This window comes from Propithecus coquereli, unplaced genomic scaffold (genome assembly GCF_000956105.1).
Source record: "Propithecus coquereli isolate 6110/MARCELLA unplaced genomic scaffold, Pcoq_1.0 Scaffold142, whole genome shotgun sequence".
Taxonomy (NCBI): Eukaryota; Metazoa; Chordata; class Mammalia; order Primates; family Indriidae; genus Propithecus; species Propithecus coquereli.
Window position 1 is genome coordinate 7,638,983 of NW_012138525.1, and position 14,484 is coordinate 7,653,466.

At 39.7% G+C, this 14,484-nt stretch overlaps 1 protein-coding gene across 1 annotated transcript in view; it reads left to right on the forward strand.

The window, feature by feature from the left end:
* The window catches only part of GOLGA1 (golgin A1), a 44,467-nt gene that overhangs the window by 6,193 nt on the left and 23,790 nt on the right, over window positions 1–14,484 (forward strand). Inside the window, exons 3-10 of the mRNA XM_012639656.1 lie at window positions 592–682; window positions 2,624–2,698; window positions 3,613–3,710; window positions 5,450–5,482; window positions 7,556–7,684; window positions 8,192–8,361; window positions 8,832–8,943; window positions 12,098–12,223. Coding sequence (XP_012495110.1) covers window positions 592–682; window positions 2,624–2,698; window positions 3,613–3,710; window positions 5,450–5,482; window positions 7,556–7,684; window positions 8,192–8,361; window positions 8,832–8,943; window positions 12,098–12,223 — 834 coding nt within the window. The remainder of the gene's footprint in view (window positions 1–591; window positions 683–2,623; window positions 2,699–3,612; window positions 3,711–5,449; window positions 5,483–7,555; window positions 7,685–8,191; window positions 8,362–8,831; window positions 8,944–12,097; window positions 12,224–14,484) is intronic.

The following is a 14,484-nucleotide window of genomic DNA, read 5'->3' on the forward strand; positions in this document are numbered from 1 at the left end:
GCATGCCTGTAGTCCCAGCTCCTTGGGAGGCTGAGGCAGAAGGATTGCTTGAGCCCAGGAGTTTGAGGTTGCTGTGAGCTAGCCTGACGCCACAGCACTCCCTGCCTCAGCCTCCCAGAGTGCTGGAATTACAGGCATAAGCCACCATGCCCAGCCTCAGTGAAAGATTCTTAGTCATAGACCAGCCTTTGTTCCCTTGTTTAAGAACCCTCTCCCCTTTATCCCAGAACTTTACCTCTGGAAAGATAAAGTGATTTTTTCTATCATTGAAAATATATATTTTATATTATGTATAATGGTTGATGTAATACAATCATGGATTTTTATTTACTACCATTTATTTCAATAGCATGCACACACATACACATGATTAATCTGTTTAGCATCTTATCTTTCCTTCACATTATGAGAAGGAGACCTCTACTTACCAGGTAGAGAAGCTAGGGCCCAGTTATGTTAAGCTATTCAATGATCACAATTAAAGTGTAACCAAACCTAAAATAAGAATTGTCACTTTCTGGCTTAGTACTGTGGTCTCACACTGCTGAAAACCCACGTGAACATGACCTCTCCTTGTGTCTATCTCAACAGGCTTCGGATGGAAGCAGCTCCAGAGAAGATCTTTCATCCCAGCTTTTGAGAAGGAATGAACAGATACGGAAGTTAGAGGCCAGACTTTCTGGTATGTCTAAGAACTCATAAAAAGTAAATAACAGGAAATGTGCCTTGCCTGACCCTCTTTCCCTATAATACAGCCATATAGGATAACTTTGTAGTTGTTTTGACATGTCATTTTGATCTCCTTAGTCAGAAAGAAGCAATGTGTACCCCCTTTGTTCTCTTCTTTTTTTAGTATACTGACTGGTATAAATTCAATAATGTGTTTGAAAAAACTTTGTTTTTCTTCTCCTGAGGTTTCTAGCCATGGATATAAAAGATATTAGAAGAATTTATGGAATAGATTTGACCATCTTCCACCATTAGCATACTTACTTTGAGGTGGATAGTATTTATAGGGAATGGCCGACAGATGTTGGGTTCATTAGCACCAGAGAGGTTTTGGTGCTGTGTTGCTGCTTACTACAGCTCATATCACCTGTGTAAGTGTTGTTCTAGGTCTTTGGGCCACTTTTCAGTGGAATTTCTAAGTTCAACACCTGTATAGATGGTGTAACTCTCATTATATCTTTTGTGTGCAGTTTACAATTTACACAGCGGCCATTAAATCCTTTGCCTGAGCAGAGCATGTTCATGATAGAATTGTGAGTTTCTATTTTGGTTTCTGGCAGTGGATACATTTCGAAAACTTCATCCTGTAAAGTGGTCCATAGCTTCTGTGTCTCTTTTTGTCCTTGGCCCATTTTATTGGAGTGAGAGCAGCAAACCAAAATTCACCAAATTGTTGTGAAATATTTGTATTTGTATAGCTATCAAAGTTTCATAGCATAGCTCACAAATATCAGTTAATTATGTTGTTCTCACTGTAGGCTTATTAGACTTAGCAAGGTTAAGGTCACACGGGTAGTTAGTGGTAGAGCTGGGATCCAAATCCAGATTTACTTGATGCCGGAGTCCGTTCTCTTAATTACAGTCTATTTAAAACCCAATTGTTACTATCCTTTTATTCCTACCCATAAATAATATAACAGAGGTGAAATAACCTTACATTTGTTTAACATTGGGGAGATATTTATAAAATAATATGTACCATCCCTAATACAGAAGGAAGAATAATTGGGTTGACTTATGTTAGAGAAATGACAGGGAAGAGAACTTACATTTATTGGGCCCACTTGTGTCTTGGGTATTGTCCCACAGGCTTAGTATGTATAATAACAATGACGATACCAGCCACCTTTTATTGAACACTGTGTGAAGTGCTTTAAGACATGTAAAACACCACATTATATAATGCATCCTTTGAGGTAGATACAATTAATATTATTTAATATATGAAGAAACTAATATTTAGGACCAGTTATTTGCTTAAGGTCACCAGGAGTTGAGATTTGAACTACTATCTATTTTTTCATTATAACATACTGTCTTCCTTGGCCACACAGGTAATTAATTCTGACTTTCACCTTTAATATGCAATCGGTAACTCAGTTCCTGTGTAAAAAGGGAGCTCACTTTTCTAGAGAATTAAGTACTTTTCACCATAAAGACAATACTGTGCTAAGGTGTTTGCTATTACCCTAAGCACTGGTGCTCAGTTGTATAACTCTAAGCAAGCTGTTTAGTGAGTTCCCTTTGATTTGTCCTACTGCTAAGGCTGGAAAGGGAAGTGAAAACTGTGATTTGAAATTACGTCATGAGATAATACTGTGTTTTTCATAGCAGGGCATTTCTAATGACGACACCAAGCCTAATTCTTACTTTCTATCAAGGCTAAACAAATCTGCCTGTTTGCATTCACCATTTATACCATGGATAGTTTGTACTATACCTGTTTGCCTGTGTTGTTCATTGTAAGTGGGAGGCTGTCTGCCTAGCTTTCCTTAACAGGAATGGTTTTCAGGTTAAGAAAATCATCATCATTTTCACTCATTTTTTTGTTTAATTAACTACCTTTCCTGATGTTTGTCCATTCTTGGTATGTGCGTCACCCTCCTCACCCAAGACTATGCTGAACAGGTCCGAAACTTGCAGAAGATAAAAGAGAAGCTTGAAATTGCATTAGAAAAACACCAGGATTGTACGTATTTTTTCCTGCTTTTTAAAATCTCTTTAGGATTTAGTTTTTTGAAATGAAACAATAGTATATAGTTAAGTTTGTCCTTCATGAGAGTTCAGATCTTCTTTTTATAAATAGTGTACTGCTTAATCAGGTTGATAACATTGGTCTGATATTTATAAGTATACAACTTGGCATTTATGTACCTTATGGGCATGCTTCCTAGCAGAAGGTCATTATGTGGATCAGTTTGTCTCTATCAAGTTGACCCATTTATTGGCTGCTGTTAGGTTTTAATAAAATCTAGTACCTACCCCTTGGATCTAGAGTAGGAGATGGGTTCTAGCCGGAGCTTCATTACTGGTTACTGGGAGAAATCTCTGCCATCATTCCTCACAGCAATGGAGCATACATTTTGTTTAGTCTACTGTAAATCATATGTTCTCCTTTGGGTTTCGTCCAAGAAAGATGCTAACAGAAGTAGAAAGTTATTTTTTTGTTGATATACATTTAAAGCTTTTTTAAGGAAAATAAAGTAAGAAGTTTTTTTGTTTTGATTTTTGTTTTTATAGTTCTAATAAAGTGGTAGTAGTCATCACCTAGCAACAGAACTGACGTTTTCTGGCAAACTACCTAACTCAATGTTCTGTCATTGTACCATTTTAAAATTTACCTTTTGACATCTTCCTAAATGTGTATACTTGACTACTACAAAAAAACAAAAATAACAAGGAAACAAACAAACAAACTGTGGTCTATTACTAAGGCCAAAAGATTCTTCTGGGAAGTCAAGGTAGATCAGGCTTTTCCTAGTCTCATAATCCACTTGTGTGACCTTGGTCTTTTTCATTAGGTGACAGTTATAAAGTAATCACATGGATTATTTGTCATGCTGAAATATTTTCATATCTGAAATAGAGCCTCTTTGTTAACAGCTTCCATGCGGAAATTTCAAGAGCAGAATGAGACATTCCAAGCCAACAGAGCCAAAATGGCAGAAGGACTGGCTTTGGCATTAGCCAGAAAGGACCAGGTATTTTATATGCGACACTGCCTAAAACTGGTGGAAAGATCATGTCACTAAAACTTAGTGATGTAATTTCAATAATCATGACATAAACCTGTAGAAAATATTTACAAACTAGGAGAAAAGGAATGTTGTGAGTTCTTTAAGATTTTGTTTAGCCTTTTCTTACAAAGTCAAGAAACTTTACAATTTTAATCGTGAAATGTATCCAACATGTGAGAGTATTATTCCCTGCATCTGTGAAGCTTTGCAAAATTGAGAAGGGAAATAGTGTATCTGTAATCTCACGGCAAGACCCAAAATAAGGAAAAAGGCCACTGCTCTCTAAAAACCTGTTTCAAAGCCTAACCCCAAACACTTGCCTTTTTTAGTGGAGAAGATGCTATCAAGCTAGTCATGATCGATAATGTACATAGTTCTTCCTGCCTCTGTTGCACGTTTCTTCAACCCCACCATCTGGACGAGGTGAACTCCTGTACTCTCGATAGAACCATCCACTGGAAGATGCTGAGTGAATGACCCCAAGAAAGGAAAATATAATAATACTATCACTGGCTATTACAATAACTATGAAGTATTTAATATATTTTGTTCAAGATAATCAATGACATTTTAAATTTAAGAAAAGCATCAATATTGTAATTGATAATCCTGATTTATTAAGATAAGGTCAATTTATTATGGTTCATTTAAGAAATATATATTTTATTTTATATACACTAGGTGGGGTGGTTGGTTGGTTTATGTCTATTCATCATCTAGGACATTTACTGACCAGAAAAAAACATCATTCACCAATACGGAGTGGATAACTATGATATGAATGTATATAAGTGAAGAAATTATCTAAAATTGATGGATTCTAATTAAGACTTTTTGTACCAATGGTTTTCTTTTTGCTTGTTTTTCCCACTATTTTATGGTTTGTGAATAGGGGCATAATTCCTTTCCTTTGACTTATGCCAGATGGCATAAAGCATGTTGTTAAAATCAAGATGAGAAGGAAAATAATTATTGGGGACTGCCAAAGACTCCCCCTCCAACTTTTAGTAAATTAATTTCTAAACATTAGTTGCGGAGTTACCAGCTCAGCTGATCCTAGCTACCACTCGCAAGAAATAATAACAGTGTTCATGAGAAATCCCAGGAATAAGCTGAAAAGCTACATAAGAACATCAAATACAGGCCAAGCGCAGTGGCTCATACCTGTAATCCTAGCACTTTGGGAGGCAGAGATGGGAGGATTGCTTGAGGCCAGGAGTTTGAGACCAGCCTGAGCAACAGCAAGACCCTGTCCCTACAAAAAACAGAAAAATTAGCCAGGCATGGTGGCGCAAGGCTGTAGTCCCAGCTACTTGGGAGGCTAAGGCAGGATGATCTCTTGAGCTTAGGAGTTGGAGGTTGCAGTGAGCTATGATGACATCACTGCACTCTAGCCCAGGCAGTAGAGCCAGATCCTGTCTCAAGAACAGCAAACAGCAAATACCGCTTTGTTTGGGTGTCCTGCTTGGTAAAAATTTTCAGGCTTATATTTGTATTCTAGAATTTTATATAAAGTTCATTTTCTTTTCCTTTTAGGACTCTTGGCTTTCTTAATGTTAAGCCAACTTCATAGGTTTTTTTTTTAATTTGCTTTTTCATTTTATTTCATTAGTTCTTTTGGGAGAGTTGGGTTGTTTTCTGAAAATCTTGGTATCACAATTACTCTTCCCTGGAAACTATACTTTTTTATTGTTTTGTTTTAGGAATGGTCAGAAAAGATGGATCAGCTTGAAAAGGTTAGTTGATCTTTGTTTTTGTCTCATTAGTCATGTTAGTCTCATCTCTGGGGCTTAGAAAATGAAAACGTTTCTAGAATGTTTTCCAGAAACCGATATATTGCTATACTTCCTCTTGGAAGCAGGGCACTGTATAATTCAACACTGATTTGGAAAGTGCTTACATCTTCCCCTTTCTTGTAGAGTGTGCTGGGTATCTTTTGTTTGCCCCTCCTGATATTTTGTCCACTCTCTGTGTACCTGAAGGCAAATAGAGACTATATCATCAGAAGGGCTCAGATGCCCTCTGGCTTCCGTTTGGGTTCCGCCAGTGGAGAACACTGAAAGAACCGTGTGTGGAAGAAGAGTGTAGTCAGGATGTTTACACCCCCAGCTTTCTCCATGTGGGGTCCCTTCTGGTTAGTTGCATCCCACGGCCAACTGTCACAGCTTCAGTTGGACCTTTGATTCTCCCTCTTGACATAGTTTTTCTCTCTCTGGATTTCTTGTAACCTTTTCATCTTTTTTTTTTCTTTTTTCTTTTTTTTTTTCTTTTTAATTTCCTTCTCCCCTCCCTCCAACCTCTTCATCCTTCTGCGCCTTTATGCCCAACTGTTATTAGCACATTATGTTTTGGGCTGTCTTACCCCTCCCACAGCATTGATAAGCACCTTTATTAAAAACCATCCTCAAAATACCTAATTTGAGTATGCCATCTGTTTGCTGCTGGGGCTCTGACTGGCAATGAGGTAACAATAGGAATACTTCATGATGACACTGTGGGGAAGGAGGGCATTTCTCAAGGCTCAGCATTGAGCATGTAAAAGAACCTCTTGGGTAGACACAGATGAGGGAAATTGATTACTCTTGTAACATAGCTTGCATAACACTGTGTAGGTGCCTTAAGTAGTTTATTCCTGGCTCCCACATATAAACAAGAAGATGAAATTTCAAGCCTACAATTGGAAAAACATTTTAATTTCAAAATAATCAATAGTCAACTCTCTCAGCCCAAATAATATGCTGTTACCTAATTCATTCCTTTTTTCACTGAGTACTTCTAAAGTACTCTTTTTATTAAACAGATGACTTTTAGTATTGTTCCATTCTTTCCATAAAACACCCAAGTTAAGCCAGCTGTTTTCTTTGTGTTTTGTAGAAATCTGATTATCAAGCTAACAGAATGCATTAACATTTTTATTAAGGAAAGAATTATAGAAAAGTCAAGTCCCAAAGAAACTTGTGCTTGAAAAAAATCCCCAAACAAATACTGTTAATGATGGAGGTATGGGCTAGATTAAGGATTTCTTATCATAAAGGAAACTTTTAAGATTATGGCAGTTGAAATTCTCATTGAACTGCTTTTTTATCTTTTAAAATTATGGTAAAGTGTGTCCATATAGGACTGAACCAAATCAAACCTACTTTGGTTTACTAAGGTAATTTTCTCTTTGTTTCATTATTTCAAAGGAGGAGTTGGGGGAATTTTTCAGACCAGGAAAGAGTAGTGAGACATCTGTTTTGATCTTTGAAGCCACTCTGATTTTTTAGGGATGTTATTTTCTTTTCAGTTTAGAATTAGCAGCTACAACAGTAGGGTTAGTCCTTAAGAGAGTCCATTGCGAGAAGCTGTCATTCAGTAACCTGTAACCTGCTGACACCAGTGATACCTGATTTTTTTTTTTTTACTACTAAAATCAGTTCTACATTTAATCTACCTGTACTTATTTTTTTTTAGGGAATTCAGTCTTACTCCAGTCATTCATGTTTCTCAGCCAGTTCAATATGTCACTAAGAATAGACATGTAAAATATGTATCTGGACTTGTGAAGCAGATGTAAGAACTTTAAAGTTTCATGTAACTGTTGTTCTTATTCCCCTTAATCACAATTATTTAAAGCACATTTATTCGTGACTTTATTTGTAAATAATACTATATTGGTCACATTACTGTAACACTTCCCATTATCAATGTATTATTATTGTCTATTGGCATAAGATTTCCTGAAGATTTTTCCTTTATTAAGAATTGCTCTTTTGTAATACAGATTCGTAAAGTTTTAGTAGCCTGAGTTGATGTCATCTCCCCAATAGGACAAAAGATTTCTGACAGCTCAGTTACAAGAAATGAAGAACCAGAGTTTGAATCTTTTCCAAAGGAGAGATGAAATGGATGAATTAGAGGGGTTCCAGCAGCAGGAACTAAGTAAAGTGAAGCACATGGTATGTACTTTTGGTTTAATAGCTAAATACTGAATAGATGATTATTTATTCTGGTTTTGCTGGCCATCACTCTCTTATTACTGATAAACATACCCCAGTAGTATTTGATAATAATCATATTTGTATGTTTTAAAATTTATTAAAATGGGAAAGTTCTGTTTAAAATGTATTTCCTTTCTCTTTTCCTTTTTTTTTTTTAAACTCCTGAACATACAAACCCCCTTATAGCCCCACAAAAATGTTACAAAAGTTTGGCTGTTAGTCCAGATTTTTTTTTTTTTTTTTTTAAGAAACGGTGTCTTGCTAAGCTACCCAGACTGGAGTGCAGTAGCTGTTCACCGGCGTGATCATAGCTCACTGCAGCCTCATACTCCTGGGCTCAAGCAATTCTGCCCCAGCCTCCCAAAGTAGCTGGGATTATAGGCGTGTGCCACTGCACCCAGCTAGATTTTTTTAAAAGCGTATTTCTTAGCAGTAGCTCAATGAAACTTTGTATCTTTGTATCAGCTTTTAAAAAAAGAAGAAAGTCTGGGGAAAATGGAGCATGAATTGGAGGCACGAACCAGAGAACTTAGTCACACCCAGGAGGAGTTGATGACCTCCAATCAGATGTCATCAGACTTAAGCCAGAAGCTAGAAGAACTGCAGAGACACTACTCAACGCTGGAAGAGCAGAGGTTCTTGCTTGGTCTGTGGGGCCCTTGGGAAGACATGTTAGCGCAGCTCTGACCGTGGCCCACCCACCTTTTCCCATTGTTCGTCACAGCACTTTCCGATTCTGGCACTAGCAAAAGCTTCTGGACGTGTCCTTACCTGCTGAGGACTCAGGGCCCATCCTACTCCAACCCTTTCTCTCTTTACCTGCCTGGGCTCAGAATAGTTTCAACCTTGCTGAGCAATTTCATGTGATTTCAGTTTATAATCTATTAAGTAAGCAAAAGTGCATCAGGACTTTTGGGGTGGACTTTTTCTTTTTTGGCTTCTGCTTCAGAGAGAGCCAGGGAGTCTTTTTCCATTGATAACCTTCATGTGGCTAGTAATGCTTACAGCCCTGACATAGAAGGAATCATTTGTATTCTTTCTTCGGAAGATTGTGTCTTAGATGAGATAGCCAAATGTGTTCATTATCTGCTTTTTTTCAATGAAGAGATCATGTGATAGCTTCAAAGACAGGTGCAGAAAATAAGATCACAGCCCTGGAACAAAAGGAACAAGAGCTTCAAGCACTCATTCAGCAGCTCTCTGTTGATTTGCAAAACGTAAGTAGAATATGTTCGCCCTATAGAAGGATGGTGAATTTTTGGTCTTTTTCTGTATGTTGGGATAGTTTGTGTACGGTTATAATTTTGGGGTCCTTGAATGTTTGCTAGAACTTACCATAAAACCATTGGATTTCTTACTATCTTTATGTGAAGATTTTAAATTACTGAATAGATTTCTTTAATGATAATAGAATTATTCTAATTGTACATATTTCCTCCCCAAGTCAGTTTTTTTAGAGATGGGATCTTACTCACTCTTACTCAGGCTGGTCTCAAACTCCTGAGCTCAAGCAGTCCCCCCGCTTTGGCCTCCCAGAGTACTAGAATTATAGGCGTGAGTCACTGTGCCTGGCGCTGAGTTAGTTTTGTTAGTTTATATTTTTCTACATAATTGTCCATTTGCTATAAGTTCAGTATTTTTGGTATTATGTTCCTTATATTCTTTTTTTTCTTTTCTTCTTTTTTATTTTTTTTGAAACAGGAGCTTACTCTGTCACCCAGGTTGGAGTGTAGTGGCATAGTCATAGCTCACAGCAGCCTCAAACTCCTGGGCTCAAGTGATCCTCCTGCCTCAGCCTCCCGAGTAGCTGGGACTACAGGGCACATGCCATCCATCATGCCCGGCTAATTTTTTTGTTGGTTTTTTTGTAGAGACTCTTCCTATGTTGCTCAGGCTGATCCTGAACTCCTGGCCTCAAGCGATCCACCTACCTTAGCCTCCCAAAGTGCTAGGACTATAGGTGTGAGCTTCTGTGCCCTGCCTCTCTTCTTTTTAATTGCTACCCTCTCTTCCTTCTTAGCAGTGCTTACGCATTTTCTATTTTTTTCTTGTTCATTCTTGCCAAATGAACAAAATTTTACTTTAATTCTTTCCACTGTGTTTTTATTTAATCCACAATGTTCACAATTACAGTTTTTTTACTCTGATAGTAATTCCTCAGCTGCAGCCATTATCTTTGCATTTCCCAATTTATGCCTTTTCCAACCTGTATTGTACTTAACATAATATTTTTATGGAAATCATCTCACTTTATTTAAATAAATACATTTTATAGTGAAGAGGGATAAAGGCATGTTGGGAGAAGCGAAAGGATAGCTACATGGCCAGAGATCGGAGAGGAAGTAGAAGTGGTGCTAGAAAAGGCTGGAGAGGTATGCAGGGGCCAGTTTGTGTAAATAGTGAAAGTGAAACTCCACAAATATTCATTAGCGAATCTTTAACATAAATAGCTGAACAGTTAGCCTGTGCTCAGTATTCAAGTGCTTTACATATAGGGACTCATCAAATGCTCACAACTACCCTTTGGTTAAACATTGTTTTCCCATTTTAAAGATAATACAAATGAGCCTCTGAGATCTGAGAGGCTAAATGATTTGTCCAAGGTCACACAGATGAAATAAACAACAGAGCCAGGATTCAGACTCATGTCTGTCTGAATCCAGTGTCCACACACCCAATCTTGATACAGTCTGCATTCTAGGACTGTAACTGTGAGGCCTAGACTTGGCGAGGGAGTGGGTGAGGGGCAGTCATAAGGAAAGGGCAGGCTTGGCGTCAGGAAGCGTGGCTTGGTGCTATTCCAGTGGTCCATGGGAGGTGCAGGGGACTTGCAGTAAGTCAGCCAGCCTGGAGAAGGAGGTTGCACCTTGATATATTGCACAGGAAGACTAAATGGAACTTGGTAACTGATTCTTTTTCTGTCCCCAACTTTGCCTAACACAATGACTTGTATATGATGTGTGTAGCAAACTCACTTTCCCTCCTGTGTTATCTGCCTCGCCTAATGTTACCCAGGCGTCTGAGCCAAAGACTTGGGAATTGTGTTCAGCTCCTCTTTCATCCCACCCAGCCTCCTGGTCTTGCTGTACTTGTCTGTTACCTCTTTACATATGCTGCGCTTTACCCAGAATTCCTGCTCCTCTCCCACACCCTTCCACCTGGACTTGCCCGTTTAGGAGGCCTGATCTGATTCTCCCAGATAGTTAATTCCTCCTGCCTCTGACATCTCATAGCACCTTGTGTGTCCATCTGTTGTGTCCATGATTATACTGTTTTATAAACAGTTGTGTGTATATGTGCCTCCATCACCAGCCTCCAGGCTTCTGTGGATCAGGAACTGTGTCAGATTGTATCCCCAGAAAACAGCAGATAAAGTTTAGACTTGTTAAAAGTGTATCAAGTTGTGGGGTTGTGAATCCAGTCTTCGATTCCCCTCCACTACTACCTCTGTTGTCACGCCTATGAGATTCAGAATGGCACCCCTAGGCCCAGGTTGCCACATCTTATTCTGAGGAAAGATTGGCCAGGTTGCAAACTGAACATGAAAGTCTGTGGCTTAAGATGGAGCAACAGAAGCATAAGATGAGGGAATTTGAGGGAGAAGAGTATTGTAAGGAGGTACAAGTCTTCACAATGAGATTTTGATGCCATACAGCCCTTTCTAGGGGAGAAGAATGGGCATCCTTTGTGGATGCAGGGACCACTAGGGGTCTAAGAACTTGTGTATTCAAAGCTTCTTGGAGTCTCTGCTTTGACATTGAGCAGCATTTGAAGATTGGTAGTAGTGAAAGGAACAAAGTTAGTCCCAACCTGCCACCATTACCACTACCATCATTGCTAAAGAGATAGACTGAAATGAAGTGGGTAGCTGTTGGTCTGGAGCCAAGGTGTGAAGGGCCCTGGCTCAGCTGTGCCCTGAGCCAGGGTGAATATCATCATTTCAGAAGTTCTCTCTCCAGCCTTAAAGCAGCTATGTTGGCATTGTTAATGCTTCATCTAACCCCTTGACTTCCAGGAGCATTGTTATGTAGGTCATTGCAGAGCAGGCTGGGAGCTTCTTGGATGGGATTAGCTCTGTTACCTCTACCAGGTAGGTAATGGCTTTGTTCCTTTTCAGACTGTCAGTTGCTTACATTGGGAAAAATGTTTGCCTCTTGCTGCACTAGGTCTGAACTGGATCCCTGAGTGTCAGTGGGTTCTGATCTTGCATCTTCTGTGTCTCATTTTCAAGGAAGATTCCTTAGCTGTATGTTGTTCCAGGAGGCAGCGAGAACAGAATTTCACAGAAATGTAATGGCCCAAGAGGAGGCAGGAAGGAAGGAAGGTAGGAGAGGGCTTATAATACAGTATGATCTCTGCTTTCACCTGCAGGTCACGACTGAAACTCAAGAGAAAGAGAAAGTTATCACACATTTGCAAGAGAAGGTCGCATCCTTGGAGAAGAGACTAGAACAAAACTTATCAGGAGAAGAGCATGTGCAAGAACTTCTGAAAGAGGTAACTTTCGCTCTCTGGTGATTCCAGAAATCCTAGAGTTTCAGAGCTGGACTGCCAGCAAACAGCTCAGTCAGAAGAGAGCCCTCTACAACTTTGCATTGTCGTGCTTACATGAGAAACAGCCTCAGGTTCCCTGTGTGCGGCATGCTTTTCTCAGGGAAAGGAAGAGCTTTGTTCAGAGACACATGTGAACAGATGGCATCCTTATCACCAGTCAACTGCACCTAGTGATTTCCACCATTTGGGCTGTCTTACCTTACCACACTGCTCTCTTCCCCACACTTTTGCACTCTCCATTGGCCAAGGGAAGTAGCTACCGTCTGCCCTTTGGCATGAGCAAGAATTAACCTTGGTCAGTGTTCTGCCCACATTCTGCTCCTCCTTCTCTTTGTAGCCCAATGATTGGCCTCACATGACAAAAGTGACAAAGCAAGGCCTCAGCACTTGTCCTAGGTTATTATTATTGTTATTGTTAGAAACAAGGTCTCGCTCTGTCACCCAGGCTGGAGTACAGTGGCTTGATCATAACTCACTACAGCCTCGAACTCCTACGCTCAAGCAATCCTCCTGTCTCAGCCTCCTGAGTAACTGGGACTACAGGTGCACATCACCACACCTGGCTAATTTTTTAATTTTTTGTAGAGACAAGGTCTTGCTATGTTGCTCAGGCTAGTCTTGAACTCCTGGCCTCAAGTGATCCTCCCTCCTCAGCCTCCCAAAGTGCTAGGATTACAGGTGTGAGCCACCACAGCTGGCCTCATCCTAGATTACACTTTCATTTTCTGTCTTCAATCACTTTCAAGTAAATATCTCTCTCTCCACTGCCACTGTTGTACTTCCAGGTTTCCAGCAACTGTAGCCTAATTCTATGTTAGAAGGCTCCAGACTGGCCTACTCAGCATCAGTCTCTCCTCCTTCATCCTCTGATATAGTCTTACATGCTCACTGCCAAACTGATCTCCTAAATAGCACTTATGACTGTATCATTCCCTTAAACATCTTCCACAGTTCCTTTAAACAGTCTATAGTGAGTACAGTGTGAGTTCCAAATTGATTTCTAGAATCAGACTGCTTATGTTTGTATCCCGCCTCCTCTTGCTAGCTTGTGACACAGAGGAAGTAACTTAATCTCTTTGTATTTGTTTCTTCCCCTGTAAAATTATTTTTATTATGGTACCAAACTCAGAACTATTGTTTTTTTTTTGTTTTTTATTTCAGGATATTATGGAGGCACAGATGTTTAGGTTATGTATGTTGCCCTTGCCCCTCCCCAAGTCCGAGTTTCAAGTGCGTAGAACTATTGTTAGGATTAAATAAGTTATAATATGTAAAGTCCTTAGAAGGATGATTGGAACATAGTAGGGTCTCAATATATGTCAGCTATTAATATTATAATCATTATTATTGTGTCATCATCATTATTATAAAGTTTAGTGTACATAGGAGTTACTTGGGGAGTTTGTTTAAAGAATATATCTCTTGCCCTACCCCTAGAAATTTTGATTTCAACAGGCCTGGAATACGGCCTCAAATTTACCAACCACCCCAGGTAAGTCTAATGCCAGGGTTTAGAAGAACCCACTTTGAAAAACGTAACCTACAGAATAAAATTCAAACTCCTTTTTTGCAGCATTAAAACACCTTTCATAGGCTTGGCATGGTGGCTCACACCTGGAATCCCAGCACTTTGGGTGGCTAAGGAAGGAGGATCTCTTGAGGCCAGGAGTTTAAAACCAGCCTGGGCAATATAGCAAGACCCTATCTCTACAAAAAATAGAAAAAATTGGCTGGGCATGGTGGTGCGCATCTGTAGTCCCAACTACTCAGGAGGCTGAGGCAGGAGGATTGCCTGAGCCCCAGAATTGGAGGTTGTGGTGAGCTGTGATCACCCCACTAGGCAATAGAACATGACCCTGTCTCAAAAAGAAAAAAAAGTGATCTGGCCCTTTTGCCTAACTTTCTAGTCTCATTTCTTGACCTAAACCCATCACTTTGGCTTCTGAGGAGTTACAGTTCCCTGAATGGAGCAGGCTGTCCACATCTCCACTGGTCATCCCTCAGCCTGGGAGCCTCCCCCAACCTGGCCACCTGTGAGTGATAAAGCCTGTGGCAGAAAGTATCTCCCGCTCTGTGCTCCCTATTTGTGGGCAGTTATTGCACCCTATTGTGTAAATTTTTTGATAGTCTTATTCCAGCCTCAAGGTCAAAGGACTATGTCAGGCCGGGTGCGGTGGCTCACACCTGTAATCCTAGCTCTCTGG